The 19,968-nt window shown below is 31.5% G+C and overlaps 1 protein-coding gene across 1 annotated transcript; it reads left to right on the forward strand.

The window, feature by feature from the left end:
• The first annotated feature begins 11,373 nt into the window (after nucleotides 1–11,373).
• LOC129293789 (transcription factor PRE6-like) lies at nucleotides 11,374–13,238 on the forward strand. Its single transcript, XM_054931900.1, has 2 exons — nucleotides 11,374–11,834; nucleotides 12,630–13,238. Exons 1-2 carry the CDS (start codon nucleotides 11,703–11,705, stop codon nucleotides 12,783–12,785), a joined length of 288 nt encoding a protein of 95 aa, XP_054787875.1. The 5' UTR covers nucleotides 11,374–11,702; the 3' UTR covers nucleotides 12,786–13,238.
• The last annotated feature ends 6,730 nt before the right edge of the window (nucleotides 13,239–19,968 follow it).

The raw sequence follows: 19,968 nt of genomic DNA on the forward strand, positions 1-19,968 counted from the left end.
CTTAACGTCGAGTACTAGTGAGATTTGACTAAGCCATGCGCTGCAATATATGCTACATGTGTTGTGATGTATGGCACATAATTTTAATAAAGCTGACATACTCAGCTCATGAAATCAAAAGAAAAATGAAGAAAATGTGTGAGAGAGGAGAAAAAGAAGGTTTCTCTGCTAAGGCATCATTTATTGGGAGTTTGGGAGCTTGCTTTGGCCAATGACTTACAGGTAAGTTTCATGTCACCCTGTACTGTGTTTCTACCCTAATTTATTTAAGTTTGGTTAGTAAAAAAAATTAAATTAGGAAGTATTAATGAGTTAAAATCTAAGAAATAGGTTTAACAAGGAGTCTCAGGTATGAAACTAAAATTTTGCAACTGGTCTGAAGTTTAATGGTTGAACTTTAGGGATAAAGGCTTAAATTAACCTAAGTTGTTAGGTTGAAAATGAGAAAATTGATAAACAAATGAAGAAGAGGAATGTCTTGATTATTTGGGTAGTCTAAAAGGCAAATGACTATAAAGAGTGGGTTATGTGAACTCAAATTGGGTTAGTTGAACTGTTTTATGTGTTGAGGGATTTGACTTAACTAAATTAATATCCTGTGTAGATGTTGAAGATTGAGTAAAGGATGTTTGTTATGTAGATTGAACATTAAAGGACTACTTATATGAGTTAAACTGACTTGAGAAGTTTAGTGTGAACAGTAACCCTTGGTAATAAGGATAAAAGGTAACTAGAGTAACCTTTTTATCTATTAGTTTGTGAAATGATTTATAAATATTTTATATGAATTACATGCATTGTGTTTTATGAAATAATAAAGTAGCAGTATTGCAAAAAAAAAATGCATGCGGGTGTGTAAGTAATGTTTGAAATGTATATGAAGAAGCATGTGTATTTATATCAACGAGTGTACCTTAGACTAGGGTAAAGGCATCCATGAGTGTACCCTAAACTAGAATAGGGGGTTATGACTTTACATTGTGTAAGGCTAGAAAATCTTGATAATCCAAGCATTGAGTATGCTTTACTAGTGAGGACTCAGGAGATCACCCATATTAATGATACCTAGTCTGAGACAGTGGTTTGGTGGGTCCTGTTTTATGTAAGGTTGAAAGTCTTGGTTGGAACGTTGAGCTTGCTCCGCTAGTAGGAGCCAGGAGTATATGAGCATAATGGATGGTGGGTCCTGTTTTATTTATTAAAAATGATGCTACTTTATCTTATGATTTTTCTTACTAATCGATATTTAGGGTTTATCTAAGTTACATAAAACAGGTGGAGATAGCACAAGAAGTTCAAGAAAGGAAGTGAGGAAGGATTAGCTTCTTTTCAGTAGCAGTATGACTACCCTTAGTATAATGAATGTATAATAATATTGTTAAATGTTGAGTTGTCAATTAAGATGCATAAGTGTATGTGAATGTATATATATGATGGTGTTGTTTGAGAACTTGCTTATATACCTTGTATTGCATCTTGCCAAGTGTATCACAGTGGTGGATACGTGGGTAGATTTAAATGCTATACAAGCAAATGTATGTTATGCTGTGTAACTTGTTTCATTTGTAATGAATGTGAAATTGTTGTGTGAAAATATGTATTTATGTAAAAATTGACTAAACGGTAAAGCTTAGCCCCATTTATAAGTAAGTTAAGTGGATTGTGATTTTTGACCATATGGTGAGGCTTAACTCTATATATGGAAGTCGGATGGTTGAAAATAGAACAAGTGAGTTTATGTTTGTATGGTTATGTGTTATGTCTCATAAAAGATCACAAGTGTGTAGTAAGGCATTGAGAGATCAAATTGTGCATATGATGTGATGTATGTGATACAATGTGCTAATTAGGTATATTTGGTCTTTTTAGACTTGGTTCAAGGCTTAAAGTGGTCTACTGGGATAAGATATGAGAATTGAACACTTAGGGTGCTGAATTTTAAAGAAAAGTAACTTTTCATACTTAAGTGTCTAGTTTAAGATCAACTATTGGATCATGTCCAAACTTATCTTATTAGATAAATTATGTTATGAGCTTCGTGTATGAGCTTAAATTACTCCAATCTAATATTGAATGTGAAGATGGCGAGTGGCGAAAATTCATATTAGAAATCTGCCATAATAGTAAAACTTGATACATGCTCCACGGTGTATGGTGCATAAGCCATGTAATAACCTCACTACTAAATATAATAAACCAATTAAATCATGGTAATTAAAGGATTAATCCTTTAAGAAGATTACCAAGTTTTAATTTTCATAGTCAAAATAAGTTTAAATCAATTATAATCTTTTATATTAGAGTAAAAATAAGTTACGGAAGCATGAGATACATTTGAGGAGTGAAAGAAATTAAAATCAATTGAAAAATAATATGTTTGCTGTAAGACAGGGTAATTTGCCGTGGCTTGTGCATGCTGCGCTACGACGTGTTACTTTTTGTACTACGCACTGCGGCTCAGGTGCCAATGCACCGCTGCATGGTTCATGTCTTGATTCTCCGTTCGACGTTCGAATAACATAATTTATGTGTCTATAGAATTCTCTTCTCATGAACTAGCTAATGGGATAGGTTTTACTTCTAAAATAAGTCACACTAAGAAGTTAGACACTCAACCACATTTTTACCACTATTTACAACTTTCACATAAAAAGGGTGTCTAAAACCTATAACAAGTGCCTAAAGCTATTCTTAATATCTAAACCATATTCATTGAACCTAGGACTATCAATACAACATGTCACATGCACCTAAATATCTGTATAATACAAAATCACTCATTAACCCCTTTTTCACCAAAAATAGAAGGGGGAGGAAATTTTATTGCATTTACTCATAAATCAATCATGACATATTCAAAACACCATTTCTACACTTACACTAGTATTTTGGCCTTATCAACAAATCTATCTCGTCATACACAATTACTCAAGGCTCAAAATACAATTCAGTGAATCGCAACAACAAAGTAATGCAAGTGTAATGATATGCAACCTAGAATTGCCAACAATATTCTATTACACAAAATAAATATAAACTCTAGGTATACAGTAGGAATGAACTAATTCCTGGCCTCTTGAGCCTTCTCCCTCTCCATACTAGAGCTAGAGTCTATAAAGTGTTAAATGATAGGGGTGAGTTTAGCCATTCAGTAATCAAGGTAAAATCTATCTTATGCAGTTATAAATCAATTATTAATCAAACATGTACATATGAAACCAAATTCTTGAAACATGCTTACACACACATAATAACTTATCATTACTTATTTTAAATCATCTTCATCTCACATGCACTAGGTACTTGTCACAAGACACACAGGCTTGTGACCATGACTCGATATCCATGCAACTTACCACAACTCAACAAGTGTGACACATCATATATTTACATAAGCAATGATCAACCAATCTTATACCCTCCTCATTTTCTCTGATTGAAATCGTGTGCTATAACATTAAATAAGGCTCCATCCGTGTGATTGGACTACCTAAGGTTACTAATCGTGAGGTGTGACCTGGCCAGTTGAAGAGCATCTTTAAGAGTCAGAAGTAGGCTCTAATGAAATAGAAAGGCACGAATAGATTCAAAATCATCAATAAAGGCCATCAAAATTGTATAAGTTAAAGTTGATCTCACCATTTGAAAAAAGCTTTAGCATCCTCTTTATTTTTAAAGGTAGGCTAAGAATAAGCTAGTTAATCCCATATAGCCTCCATCTTGGAAAAAAAAAACTCAAGCAGACCTTTTCATTTTTAAAACAACCAAGTCCTTTTGCGGTTGGTATTACCAAGGTGATCCCACACCTCCTTAGCAGTCTCAAAGCGCTTGCATTGCTGATGAATATACTAGCAATAGAAGTATTCTAAAACCACGCTATAATATGATTAATTTTACTATCCCAATCATCCAATCAATAAATAAAGTTTTGGTCATTTTCAGTAGAGAATTTAATAGGAAGTGCAACATCTCCGATAATGTATCGCTAAAGTTTTTTACCTTTCAAAAAACCACGCATACTTTCCCTTTATACGTGATAGTTAGAACCAATTAACAAAATAGAAATGAGTTGGGCAATCACAAATTTAATTTTTCCATTAAAGAAATAGCCAAAGACTATCCGAAGGGAAAAAAAATAAAATACAAATTGATAGATGGTTCAAAAGAAAATAATGAGAGGGAAATTGGAGAATCATAGTTAGCCCTCTCTCATGGGAATTAATTATAGATAAGGACTAATGTAGAATGGATTGTTGTTAGAATATGAAACATGATTTGTCTTTTTTTAAATTAGACTTGTTATTAATCATTATTATGATTAATTTTTTTTTAAGAAAGTACTACTTGTAATTTTTCCCAAAAAAAAATTATTTCCTCGAAGGTGCAGAGAACAAACGTGCAATAGGAAGGTGAAAAGAGACGCGCTTGTGCGAAAGTTGTCTCAAGGAGCGGCGGACTAAAAAAAAGGAAAGAAAAGCATTATCCTTGGCCTTCACGTCAACACATCTTCTTTGACCATGTGAGGCGAGGTTTTGAGTGGCTCAAATTACCGTGAGTGGCAGGGGTGTGTGGGCAAGAATACAAGAATTTTCCAAGAAAAGTGGGGCTCTAGTGTCATAAAACAAGCAAGGTAATTATAAAAACGTCTTGTGTGTTAGTCATTGAGGTGAAGGATATATTATATATATTAAGAAATAGACAATTTAATATTAATTAATAATTATATAATAATATCAAATAATATCTCTTAATAATGGCTGAGATATATATACAATAATGATAGAATATTTGGAGAATATTCTATCTAACATTTTAAATATGCTCCACATTTACAGGAAATATGAAAATGAATGGAAAAACAAGTTATGTAGTATTCAGGCAATTAAAATCAGGCGTCCTTTCATTTTTCGTTACAACTTACAAAATAAATTAAAGCCTGTCCAGTTATTATTGATATTGCGTTCATTAGTGTTTCATATGTCAAGTACCGACTTATTATAAGCAAATTAAAGGAATATAACGCGGAGTCAAGAAATGTTTGGAATGGAAAAGCAGGTAGAAGAAAAAAAGTGATTCCTGAAAGGAGGAGGTATGGCTAGAGGTTGAACTTTATTTAACTTTAATCATAGGCTGCTGAAAAGGAGAAGCAATTGATGCAATGTGGGTTCAGGAAAAGCAAGTGAAGGTGAAAAGCCATTTTCAGAGCTCTAGATTTTGGGGGACAACATTTTCTATCATGATGGTTTACGTGAAGAAGAATACAATTAATAATAATATTACTTTAGGAGCATCATCAAAATTTGAGTGGGGATGGACTCCTTTGAACAAGGACACATTAATAATGTTTGTGTTATGAAATACCTAACTTACCACACAAATCAACACCCTCGTAATTACCCCCCACTAACCCTTCCCTTTTCAATGTCTCCGGCATGACATCAAATAAAGTCTCTATCTTGCAACGCAGATTGCTCCCTCCTTACCCTTTCATTCCTTGAATGCATGACTTCAACTATATACTTTCTCCAATAATCTTAATTATAGGATAAAGTTTTATTTGATCTTAAATATAGAAAAAAAAAGTGATAGTTGATTTTATTCTCTAATATTATAAATCATTACTAGAGACATTTTATTGTGGTAACTAATTTCAGTGAAGGACAAAATTGGAAATTCAAATATTTTTTATAATTTAAGATTATTAATTATTATAATTCCTTAAAAACTGTGAAGTTAGTTAGTTTTGCCTCATAATTAGAACCAAAAAGGGTACTATATACTCTATTTGATCCAAAATATAAGACATTTTTAATTATAATTCGCATACCAATAAAATTTAGTTACATCCTTGTTTTTATTTAAAAATATTATAAGTTTTTCTTTCTACCTTTTTTTCCAATTGTCAATAATAAATTAAAGGAGAGAGATAATATTTTTGTAATGAAGTACTATAACATGAGAAGTGTGATCCTCCTTGCAGACCAATAAAATTTTAGCTATCATGAAGAGTGAGAAAAATGTAATAAATTCTAATCAAGTTACGCAACAAACCAAGTTAATAAATATAAGGGTAAAATAAGGAAAAATTTCAAAACCTACTATGTGTCTTATATTTTGAACCAATATGTGCTAGAAAAAATGTCTTATAATTTAGACTGGAATCTAATTTTTATAATAGAATACTTCCAACTATTTCATGCATATTAAGAATAAGTTAGTTTTTTATATATCATAAAAAAGTGAAAAGTAATTTCATTTTTACCCTTAACTTTAAATAATAATATAATTACATTAAATACATTCACGCTAATTAAAAAAGGGGTAAAATTAAAAAAGTGAATTATTATTATAAGGTATCTTGTATTTTGAATTAAAAATTACTCCTAAAAAATGTCGTATAAATAGGACTGGAGGGAGTACCTCAGTGTTGTATAAAAAGTCTACCCATATCATTGCTCTTAGTACCTCAGGGAGATATTCTCAACTGTTGACAAAGCCTAATCCTTATATTTAACCCAAAAAAAAAACTGTGTATACTCTGTCTAGTCTTATCTATAAAAAAATTTCAAATCAAATCATATGGATGAAGAAAGATTGTTAAAATTAGTTAAAAATATATCTTGGTTTTTTCAAAAATTTCTACAAAAATTCAAAATTACCCTTAATTAAAATTAGGGTTATCCTAAACTCTTAATACGAGCAAAAACTCTCATCAACTTGTAAATTATGAGCAAATTACCCTCAATGTTTATCAATACAATGTTAACTATTATGTAACCCAACTAGCATGCCATGTGTCAAGAGGAGATTAGTGCCATATTAACTTTTGATCTGGCCTCATAGAGTCAAAAGTAATGGCAATTATATATAAATTAACGGCATGGTCTAGGATGCTCATTTTAAGAGTTCAAAGTTCAGGATGCTATTCAAATAATAATTTATAATTCAATATGCTCATTAACCCTTAAAATTTTTAACTTTACTTTTAAATTTTAAAGTTAAACATGCAACTCAAATGAACTAGTTGGATTGCAGAGATTTTGAGAAATAACTTATTAATTAATGCTTCATCAAATTTTATAAGGTGTCTATTTGACTAAAAAAAAATTTATAAGGTGTTTTACATCTATGACCAAATAAAACTTCTAGAAAGTGTCTTATACCAAGAAGTAGGAGGGTATATAAATATTATAATATATTTATTTATGCAGTGCACGTATACGTTTTATAGACCAGCTGTCCTATTTCGTTTTGGCTTATATCTTTTCAGTTTTCTAATTGGACCAACCTAGGGTATCTTCTATTCATGTAATTTTAACTATATAGTAGCACACTACGTTAGTTAGTTAAGTGGTCTTTACCAAAAAAAAAAAAGTTTGTTAAGTGGTGAAAGGATAAGATTTAAGAAGTCACTATTTACAATATTATTATGATTAATCGTGAGTTACTCACCGAACAGTTTACATAAATCATGCACGAGGGTTGACTTTGATTAAAAATAATTAACGAAACCCAATGAGTTGAAACTGACTAATACAGCATAATATCTTTCATTGAATAGGACTCCAAAAATGACAACCTCAACAGTAATTTCCACTGGCAAATTTCAAATCAAATGTCCTGATGCCATAATAAGGTTTAAGGTCATCATGCATGATCATGGAAAAATGGTCGGAAATTAAATTGGTTCCACTTCCACACCTTGTATAATAACGGAATTCCACTATTTGTTTTGAAATCAGAATGCCTCCATTTTTTAATTTGTGTTTGAAATTAAAGTTAGTCCTCTCCCTAGGGGGAAACAAAACTCTTCCTTGAATTGATTAATTGATTTCCAAGTTCATCAGCTTTTAGAGGAAGAAAGAAACATCTGAAAATCTTGCATGCCCCTCAATCCTTCTCCCCCCCCCTCCTCTTTATCCACAAAGTCCATGAGCAAGAGTACCTGCTCCCTATCAGAGTGTAAAAAAAATCTTACATCTAAAGAAATTAGAAAATGAATCATGATATATAAAGTTTAGGAAGTATCTAATCAGATGGCTTAAATTATTTTGGTAGAGTATACTATCGTTAAGCATACTTAATATAATAAATCTAACATGGTATCATGAGTCATTCGATTGGGGGACAAAAAAAGAAAGAAAGAAAGGAAAAAATTGAAAGAAACGAAAGATGAAAAAAATACAAGAAGTTAAAAAAAAGAAAAAGAAAAGAGAGAAGAAGAAGAAAAAAGGAAAAGAAATTGAACAGATCTAAGGCCTCTGAGACTAAAAAAGTATAAGCCCTGGCAAGAAGAAGAAAAAAATTAAAAAGACAAAGAGAAAAAAAGTAGTAGAAAGAATATTAGAGTATAAAAAGAAGTCCTACATCTAAAAAGATTAGAAAATGGATCATGATATATAAAGCTTAAGAAATATCTAATTAAATGATTTAAGCTATTTTGATAGAGTATACTATCATTAAGCATACTTAATATAATAAATCTAACACTCCCTCCGTCCTTATAAATAAGAGGTTTTTTAAAAAAAATTTTTAAATATAAGATTTTATTAGCATTTTTTTAATAAATGAATTATTATATTCTTATTAAATTAAAAAGAAAAAAATATGAATACTCTCGTTAATTTACTTTGTAAAAAGAGATTCATATTTTATTTATAATAATTAGAGATAAAATTAAAATATTACTGTTCTTTTAATTAGATAATCAACTTTTATTAATTTGTGTAATTTACTTAAAAATATTTTATATACAAGAACAAAGGAAGTATGTAGGTATAACGACTCGAGGGTGGTTGGTGAAAATTAAGAATCGTTGGGTCGATGAAGCAATGATTTTTTATCAAAATAATGGTGGTCAGTGCCACAAAGAGTTCCTCAAAATCCGTTAGACTTACCAACTAAATATCAAATCCTCAGGAGGCCGAGAAAGTTGGATCAATGCTATGATTAACATAAAAAGACGCATTTATATTAGACTAAAGAAAAAAGTTGACGACGCATGCATATTCCAAAACCAAATTTTAACTAATTGTCGGCGATTCAAGTGCTCTTTTCCGTCGTATTTAATTTTAGTCTTCAATAAAGAGGGAAATTAATTAGAGGAATTATTGTTAGGCCTGTTAATGATCAAAAGCACTTAAGCGTGGCAATATATACTGCATCAGTACCTTCCCTATGGATTTCGATTGAAAATTTCTTGAAATTTAATTTAAGTTACTCCTTTGGTCCTATTTATAGGGTGGGAAAAAAAGAAAAAATTTAATCCTATTTATAAAGTATTTGTCAATTTGTAATACTCTTTTTTACATTTTTGCCCTTATTAAATGTTTTAAATAAAAATACTAGTAATAAGATTTAAGAATATTTATTAGAAGTAAAGGTAAAAATTTGTTAAATTTTAAGATAAAATTAATGAAGTTTAAAATTTTTTTAATTTTAATAAAATATACTGAAAGTGACTTATAAATAAAATTAAAGAAAGTGTTCATCGCCCAAACAGGAAGTAATTAATTAGGGAATTAATTAGCTGCGCATGCATTGCCATGAGGAGACGAGACAGTTTTTAAAGTGGTTTTTAATTTTCACTCGATTTCGATTATGACTTTATGGACTTGTGATTCATCACCATCAATTCCAGCTGAATTCTAACAACCAATAACTTCTTGTCGGGTTTCAACAAGTCTACACTCTAGGATCGCAAGCAGGAAACCTTTTCTGACCTCAACAGAGAAAAAGATGATTGAAACTTCTCATTGAATAAGTTTACTGGAATAAGCAGGAAACAACCTTGACAGCCTTTTCTTGGATACTAAATTTTAGTGTTTCACGAAGTGATTAAAAATAATTTTCAGTGCATTTTGTTCCTTTTCGATTCGCACGTTCTGTCCCTCTCAACCTTAAATCTCCCCAAGATTCTTATCCAGAAAAATGTATCTAGGTTTCATTTTCGTTGTCTCCAAGGTTGAGTCTCCTAGAAGACGTTGATTCTTGCCTGTTATACAGTAAAACTTATGATTATTTGAAATATTTTGAACCATTAATGTTCCCTCTTCAATAATATTAGAACCACTTCAGTAACCAATAAGATTTAGATTCAAATCTCAATAACACCCCCACCCCCACCTTTGTGTGTGTGTGTGTGTATTTGTGTGTTTATAGATAACAAGAATTTAAAAGTACTTTAGACATATAATAAATAAGCGGGGCCCTTGGGCATCTAGCATAGGTGAGAGACTGCTTTTGGATATTATCTTAGACCAGTCCACGCAGCGGTGCTGGATATCAAACACCTTATGATTTGCGTTAGCATAAGCACACTGCTTCGAGTAGCTGTGCCATGTCAAATGGTGCTGCATGAGTAATCGATACAGTTGCCACTCAAAGAACTGCAAATATGTGCCACGCTGTATCTATACATGAGCTCAAACTTGAATTAACTAGTTGGTTTTGGAAAGAGGGATTGGGGGACAATGGAGGGGCTAAAATCTAATTAATAATAATATATATGAAAGAGGTCCCCGCAAGCTCATATATAGCTGCACCCTGCACGTGATCATGTTTTGGAAAACCATGCAATTTCAATCCATTATTTCTTCTTCCCATTACATTATAAATTCGTACTGAGGCTCGAGACATGCCACGTGGCGTGCCTTGTGAACCAGGGAAGCAGCATGTGACCTCTGGCCTCACGCCTCACACGCCACAGCAAGAAGAGACCTAAACTAGGATTCCTCTCGCGCAGTTACGCTAAGTTAAACTTGCACTATATTTTAATGTATATGCCAGAAAAGGTTGCATGAACATTGAGTAACACTTAATTTACTTTGTCGCTACTTCAATTCAAGACTTCCTCAGCTAATCTCGTTCCAAGTGACTTGAATATATATAGAATATAATGATTGTGCAGGATATTAAAGTCAGAAAGAAGCATGCATCTAAGTCAATGTGAGACTACTACCTTTCTCTCCCATCTTGTGAGGGACTAATGTACTGTTTACCATGTAATTTATCACTCTCGAGTGATGAGGTATAATTACACAAATAGGAGAGCTAGCCATGAATTCTGTGAAGGAAGCTAAATTATTAAATATAAAGCAGCTTTAAGTCCGTGACGTGAAATTATGAGATTAGAAGAAAATAAGCACAAACCTTAGACATACTTTTTTTTTATACATACAATACACACATATATGAACACTGTGTGAAATGGAGGAAGTGGTTTGGCATGTATGTTTATGTCAAAAATATGATCACATGGTGTGGTGTAGAGACATGTCCAGGAAAGGCCCACATTGTTAGGTAAAAAACAAGCACGCTCCTACAAATCCACTTGAAATAAGACCCCGATATGGGAACACTCACACACACAAACAGAGAAGAAGAAGCCTATGGCTATCTCTCACACCTAGTCCTTTTCTCTGCCCTCTCTACTGCAATTGTTTTCCTCACATCCAACAACGCTGTCTCTGTAATTGTACTGTGCCTCGTGACTCTCTCTTCTCTTCCCTTCTTTTGTGGCCCTTTGATTTCTCTCCTCTTTTCCACTTTTCTTCATTTTCTGCGTTCCCACAGCTCCTACTCTCTAGCTTACTATATATCTTGCCCTAGTCTCGCCTGCCTTAGCCTGACTCAGCCAGCGAGGCTTCAAGGTCTTGGAATATCCATATATAAAAGGCAATCTCATTCTTAGCTAAAGTGAAATGTCTAGCAGAAGGTCCAGGCAGCAATCGTCATCAGGGTCTTCACCCATCTCCGATGACCAAATCATCCAGCTTGTCTCCAAGTTGCGTCAACTTGTTCCTGAGATTCGCGATACTCGTCGCTCTAACAAGGTACTCCCTTGCCCTCTCCCTCTCGTCTCCTTGACAGGTCATGAAAGTATTCTTCATAGCTAGCTGATTCGTGCACACAATAATTACATACTGCATACTGTATACAAACAAGGAGAAGAGAGACGAGCATCAAATGCTGTTATTCTGTGCTACTGTGTGCTGCCGCAGAAACTAGCTAATAAGAATAATGGCGAGCCCTGTATAAATACTCTCTATTTTAAACTATATATATATATATATATTAAATGTGCTTATGCCTACGGATGGTCCAAAATTGGCCCATTTATATATTATTCTAAGGACGTACTTTGCCATTCAATTGCAAAATATAAATATATGCAGAGATCTCGATACACGTCAAAGGAGGGTTCACATTGACTGCCATTCATTGCTGTACATGGCATCGATTTAGCCATCTGTCTAGTTGTGGAAAATTTCATCTCGCACTTGGAAACTTAATGTCCATCTTGTATCTGTCCCAAATAATATATTTTTTTTATAAATAAATTTTCAGTAGTTTGAAATAATAAAATTTTCATGTATATAATATGAAAAGGGCGCGCGCACAAAACTAACGCAAAAACCGGAAGGGAAGGGCCTCAGAAAAGATCTGTACCGTGTCAGCCCGTAGTTTTGACCTTCGTGAAATGAAACTTCCTTTGTCGTCCTAGCACAACGCATGTATCAGTACACATCTCATTTTTTCTCAGAAACTGAGGACTGGGAATATATATTGCTTCAGAAATAAGAAAGGACACAGGATATAGGAGTGACATTAATTAATTTGCGGTGCAGGTATCTGCTTCAAAGGTCCTACAAGAGACCTGCAACTACATCAGAAGCTTAAACAGAGAAGTGGACGACTTGAGCCAGCGACTCTCTCAGTTGTTGGCCACAATCGATGCTGATAGTGCCGAGGCTGCCATCATTAGGAGCCTCATTAATCCGTAATTAAACATGTAATGTCTCGCTATTTATTTAAGAATATATATATATATATAACACATATATAAGCATGTGTACTTCCCATTTTAGTTGGGGATATCTTTGAGTTCAGTGTGGAGGGGTGTACGTATGGCACGTAAAAAACTTGTTTCATTATTATAAAAATTAGGGCATTTGGTATTAGCTCTATCTATGACTGATCTGTGCCTGTCATATATTTCTGTGGACATAATATATGACCCAAACGTAGAGTTTCCTTTTTATCAAGCTTTCCCAGTGATCTGCTTTAATTAGCGAATGTACTTAGAGGAGTGGGTATGTGTCAGAATTGCAAAAGACATGCATGTGTAACTGATGGTAATAATTATATATATAATTATCGAGAGTTTTCGCTTATGTATGTAGATTATTGATTGTTTGGCAGACTATTAGATAATTTGAGATATATGGTATTTTGTAGATGTGTTTACTTGAGATTTTGTCGGCAAAGTCGGGCTCAAGTTTTTCACAATGTTAACGGAAAAGCTTAGACGGAAAGTGTTGGCAAGATTGTGATTTGATTTAAATGTTAAATGGTTCGCCAGAAAACATCGGACACCAATATTCTTCGTTTATATTTCGAGAGGGACAGGTAAACAACGATGGTATTCTTCACCGACGGCAAAAAATCTCTCTCAAAGATATTATAAATACGGACAGACATCTCCCAACCAAGTTACACAAAGGCTGAGTTTTAAACTCCCAATCACTTATTTAAATGACAAAAATCCTTATCACTTGTGCCAACTTTAATTAGTAATAAATGCACTATTTTATTTCAACAGTAGAAATAATTTGGGTGGTGTAAATTTTAATAATCATTTTTATAAATTAATTATTTAACATTACCATTTTTTGGATATATATAAAGATAAAAGTTCAAGTCAGTTGGATTTCTAAAACTCATTAAGACTAATGCCCTTTGAGTTCAAAAACATCTTATAAAAATAGTTATAAATTGTTTATCAATAAGATCCAATTGTATTAACAATGAGATTTGAACAAACAACTTGATTAAGGACCAAAATAATGAAACAGATTCAAAATAATGAAATAGAAAAGACCTGTATATATGGAAAAAAAAGGGAAAATTATGTAGATGGCTTGTAGAAAAAACTTATTTATAAATAAAACCCGTAAAATTCAAAAATTATAGCAAGTTTCTTAAACTTCAGTGTAATTTAAAATTGGGATGCACAAATAATAATGCCATATTAAAAATATATTACATCAATTAAATAAGTTACAACTATTTTATCAATAATTTATAATCATCATTTCAACTTTTTACAATTGTAAATTTACATATCCAATAGTTAAAATAGTCATGCATCACAAGTTGAATACTAATTATATACAACTACCTCATAAATAATTTATAACTATTACTTTAACATTTTACAATTATAACTTCACATGTCTACTAGTTAAACCAATCATGTATTACTAACAAAAATTTAATGCTAATTGTTTACAACCATATCATTAATAATTTACAATTGTAAGTTCATTAGTTTTAATAGGGGTGTTATTTTCTTTGTACCTCAAATCACAGTTAGGTCTCAAAGAATTAAGTTATGGTTTTTAAATTTTGCAAAACTTATCTGTAAATAAGTATGCTCCACAAGACCTATACATAATTTTTTTTAAAAAATAATATAAAATATAAAGGAAATAAAAAATTACATAACAAATTGATTGTGAAAGTTGAAAAAAAAAATATATATATATATATATATATATAAAAGGAAATAGAAAATTATAAAAAATAATTCAAAATTGTTTTAAAAAATAAAGATAAAATAATAATTAAGAATAAATAATGAAAGAATTAAAAAAATAAATTGCGAAACAAGAAATTGAAAAATAAATGCGTTCAGTTTTTATGGGTAAAGTAAAAAAAGATTTGTAGTAAAAGAAATGCGTTTTACGGACGTTAAGTTTTTTACTTGTTTTGTCCCAGCTAATCGGCTGCCAATTGACACAGCGTAATTATAGCTAATGTAGTATGGAAATTCAAATGCTTCATACGTTTCTGGGTTCGAACAGTCTAACGGGGTACCAGAGGCTCCCAAAAACAAAAAACAGAAAAATAAAAATCAAACGATCTACACATCATCTGTACGTACGCTAATTAGTATATCTACCTCCAATGCGAGATCTAATTAACCTTGTAAATTCAACGCCGTAGCTTTTGTTGTTGAGAAATATCAAATTGATATCTCTTAAAGAATTCCGAGGCAATTTAATTTCAATTTTTTGGCACATAATTTCAAATATCTTATCTCATCTGAATGGCATGAAATGTTCCTCAACCATGTTGGGCCTCCTTGTTCCATTCACACAATTAATTACGTTACCTAGTCACTGATGTGTGTATGCGAGGGTTGCCACAAGATATGTTGGTAGTTGATATGAGGGGAAGAATTGTTGGATGTTGTACTTGAAATGTTATCCGCACCATGAGATATTTAAAAAGCAAGTTGTACAAATTCATTTATTATTATAATAAAGCTTTTGTTACCAACGAGTTAAATATAGTGAAAAGAGTTAAACTCTTATATCTTCATAATATTGTGAATTAATATTTGAATACTTGTTAAAAGAGATATTCACATTCAATGCTCGAATATGCCTTAAACAGAATCACTTTTAATAAAAAAATGCCTGTATAAAAATAAAAATAAAAAAGAAAAATAAAAGCCCTCTCCAACAGGAAAATGACTACACCTCTTTGTGGTCTCCACAACCCCATGGCCCTCACTGTTCCAAGGCCACTTTCACATGGGCCACACCCTCCCCACCCAAATCCCTAGCCCATTTTTCTTTTTGTTACTTTTATTGTGAGGCATTTTATTTACAGGAGTTAACTTTCATTAATTCGGAAAACTACGCGTTCATTGTATTTTGACCAAGAAAATGGGAAAAGCTAATAAAAATTCAACCACTTTCACGTATATATCCATCTAGGAAATGTGCAGAATTGTTTTTATATTAGATGCCATATGAATGAAGGAAAAGGCGAAAAGCATCTTGATTTATAAAAAAGCAAAAACAAACAAAGGAAAGAAAAGTTTTAGGAGGGTCATGGCCCATGGACTCACTGTCTGCTGGCCCAAAAGAGAGATACTTTAAAGTACCTCATGGAGGATGCGAAGCATCCCATATGTGTGTATATGTATATATCTGCGAATACGCAGTCTAGAACCCGCGACATCATGGAATGTTAAGGACGAACATGCCCTGAAAGCCGAAGGTGAGACTGGTATCAGCAGATATAGCATTATATATGAAAACATGACGGGTTGTATGCCACTTCACAAACGCCGATGCTATCATTTACTTTTTACTCTGACAAATTTGAACTTTTCTCATTCTTAAATAAGAGTTACTTTCCTTTGAGGTGAAGGGGGTAAAAAAAAAAAAATTCCTCTAATTTTTCGCATTCAAAACTGGACACTATTTAGTGTTCTTAATTTAATTCAAGTTTTATTGAATATAACAAAAAGTAACTTTCTCAACATGAGATTTTCTTTTTAACATTTAAATCCTTGATATGTAAAAAAAAAAAAGAAAGAAAGATACAATCATTAATCCCTGTAATTTTAATATTTTTGATATAGTTATTTACAATTTTTTCATATTTCTCTGATTTATCCTATCTGTAATGTTAGTTATTTTATTTTTGAATATGTTTTAAAGTAATGATAAAGTGTTACTAATAATATTAAATATGTTGATATGTAACTAACACTATTAATTTTTATGTTGAGTGTAACATCCCAATTTAAATTTTAATAATTGATTTGGGTTAATAGAAATTTTGAAAAATATTTAGAGGTAAGCAAATTAGTAGAAAATAATTATTAAATCTAACTTAAGATATAATTCTAAATTAAAATTTTTGAAAAAAATTATTAATTAATTAATTAAAAAATAATATTATTAAATTATTATTACTATTATAAAAAAAAGAGAAAAGGTATGAATAAAAAAAAAGAGAGAAGAGGAGAACAAAAGACTTTCGGCCGCCACATGCATGTGTATAAATAATAAAAAAAGAAGAAGAAGAAGAAGAGAGGAAAGAAGAAATAATAAAAAAAAATATGTGGGACTCACTAAATTTTTATAAAAACTCACCCGTTTCCTTTCGTTTCTTCAATTCTTTTCCTGTGCGAGAGCTGAGGTGGAGAGAACGCGAGTCGCCGGTGCGAAATATCTAAATTTTTAAGTTAAGAGTTTTTAATAGGATATTTAGGGTGTGATTTTAAGCTTTTCAAGACTAAGTAAGTGTTCTAAAAATTTTTCTTAGTTATCTTTCTTCTTTGGTTTCTGAGTTTGTAGTGGTAGAAAATTTAAAATCTGAAAGAGGGATGAATTTATGTTGAATAAATATGGTTTTTGAGATTGTCAGTAGTATAATAAATGTTCTAGAGTATAAATTTATTGATGATCTTTAAATTTGTGGCTTATGGATCAAATTCTAAACTAGATCTGAAAATATATGTTGTTTAGATGGTTAATTGGGATGAGAAATGAATTATTATGATTATAGGATTATGATTCTAAGCTAGAGACTCAATTTTTTAATTTTTGAGTATTTTAGGTATGAATTTATGAAATAAAAAGAAAATTTTGATAATAGAAATTAGTTTAGAAGTTGATTTTTAGATTATTAATGTTTATTGATAATTAAAAGAGGAGTTAAAAAATTTTACTTAATAGTATTAACTCTAGATTTATATTAAGATTGATATTAAGAATTATGTTATATTTTTAATTCCATTATTAGAATTATTTTATTAGTTTCAAAAATTGAAACTAATATTTATAAATAATATGTTATTTGTAGATTGTATTACTGGTAAAGATTGTGGTGAGAGAGAAATTTTAAGGAATAATTTATTGAAAAAGCCACAAGGTAACCATGCTTTTAATTTATGATTAGTGTTACTTCATGTTAATTGGGTGATTATTGAGAAAATTATGAATTTTTTTAATATTGTGTATTGTGCAATATTATTATGAATTTGTTTGATTATTGTGGGAGGTGTTGGGAGACTTGCTATTGTTGTTGTATTTATATGCCACGTGGTACGCCCCTATTGGAGCTCAATAGGTGGTTTGTAAGGGCTCGGGTTAATCTACCTTTGGCCGGGTAATTTAGCACCGAGTGAGGGCTACGGCTCGAGGTTAATGGAGAGATATAAGGATGGTTGTTTGTGTGTATTGTAATATTTCTTATATTTATTGAAATTATATTATTTTTAATTCTCACTTAGTAAGCATGCACTTAACTGTTTGTATACACTATTATAAATTGGCTTTGGTTACTGGGACTTTTGAGTCTCATTATGTGGTTAACAATTTTCAGGAGAAGAGCCACGAGTGACACGTGGAGGAGTCCCAGAGGCTTAGTGGTATAGATCCACTGTCTCTTTTGGGTATTTAATTTATGATTTATAATGTGTTATATTGCCAATATTAGGGCTTTTTGTTTATTGTCAATTATATGAATATATAAATATAATCATGCCTTTCAAACTATTTCTATTTTTGGTACAATTTGGATGACTGTAATTTTAATATTTGGTTTACTTTGGATTGGTTAAAATGGCATGATTATAAGGCCAAATAACTGGCTTGTGTTGAAAATTGACTAAATTGCTTATTTTACTTGTTGGGAGTATAAGGATGGACAAATGTGATTTAGTTTACTTGTTGGGAATATAAGGATGGACAAATGTGATTTAGCCTAATGACATGTTGAAGGTAAAAATTTATTTAAAATGTTATAGTGTGTGAGTTGAAGTCAATTATAAAATATTTTATATTAAAATTATTGATATAAAAATGTGTTGGGTGGTTGTAACCCAACTATGATTGAGTTAAATTATTTAAAAAAAAAATTTGATGTGTTACATTGAGGGGGAGTTATGATTCAATAAATTGAAATATGAAACACAAAACAAAGTAAACAACACTGTTAATCTACTGAACTATAATTTCATATCAGCTCATATTAAAAGCATTAATCACACGTCAACATATTTAACATCATCAACATCATCAAATGATCTTTATAGACATATAAAGATTAACCTTGCAATAGAATAAACAAGAGGGATTTGAAACAAAAAATATATATATAAGGACCTATACCAAAATACATTAAAAGATCAATAATTATATTTTTCTTATAAAAAAAATCTAATTTCCTTTACTCTCACAATGATTCACTTAAATAAAAACATTATCAGACCTTTTAACATCTTTATGCTGAGACAACATCACTCAGTGTGGTAATGGTTAGCGGGCAACATTTTTGATTCAAAAAAGGGAGTGGCAGAGCCCAATTTAAATAAATTCGACTCATTTGAACTATCAGCTCCATTAAGAGGCCTGAAAAAAACAACAGAGAATAAGTAACCGTCCCACGTAAAAGAGAGAGGTATTTTAAAGTACCTCATAATAATCTACTTCAGGGTCCTTCTAATGTCATTTCCCCACTGCGTCTCGAAACCGCAACGTTCTAGTGATGAAATAGCTTTCACACCAGAAGGCCGCAGCAGAAAGCAGTGATGTTTGATACAGAAGAAAACGTATAAAACCATTGGACCATTTTTGGTCGCACGTGAACCAACCAGCTGACATTTGACGACTAACTCCAATTCAAAACGCATTCACGGCGTTAACTCTGTCCGGCGAATAACTGATTGATCAAACAAGTGCCATGCTTTGTAAGTTGTATCCCTTATCGATGCTAAGCTCGTCTTCCCATCGCTTGCCTTTGACTGACTTGTTCCTAACATATACACATTTTTTTTAATTAATTGAACCAGTAATAAAAACATTTTAAAAGCAGAATTAAAGCCAAATGAGAGTTAATTTGTCTTCTTGTTATTTTTTTCCTTTAATGGGTGGTCAATAAGTCAACAATGACAAATTACTGTAACTCATTTCTAAGACTTCGTGTGATAAATGAAAGGCATATGCCTAATCCATGCATCATAAAAATATATATATATATATATATATATATTTTTTATATCTCGATTAAAGAAACCCTTCTCTGAGCGAAAAAATATAAATAAAACAATAAAGCGGGCAGGGTAACAAAACTAGATGATAAGCTGATCTTCTTCCGATA

The sequence above is a fragment of the Prosopis cineraria genome, unplaced genomic scaffold, assembly GCF_029017545.1.
Source record: "Prosopis cineraria cultivar Desert tree isolate PC_DT_omini unplaced genomic scaffold, ASM2901754v1 PC1, whole genome shotgun sequence".
NCBI classification, from domain to species: domain Eukaryota; kingdom Viridiplantae; phylum Streptophyta; class Magnoliopsida; order Fabales; family Fabaceae; genus Prosopis; species Prosopis cineraria.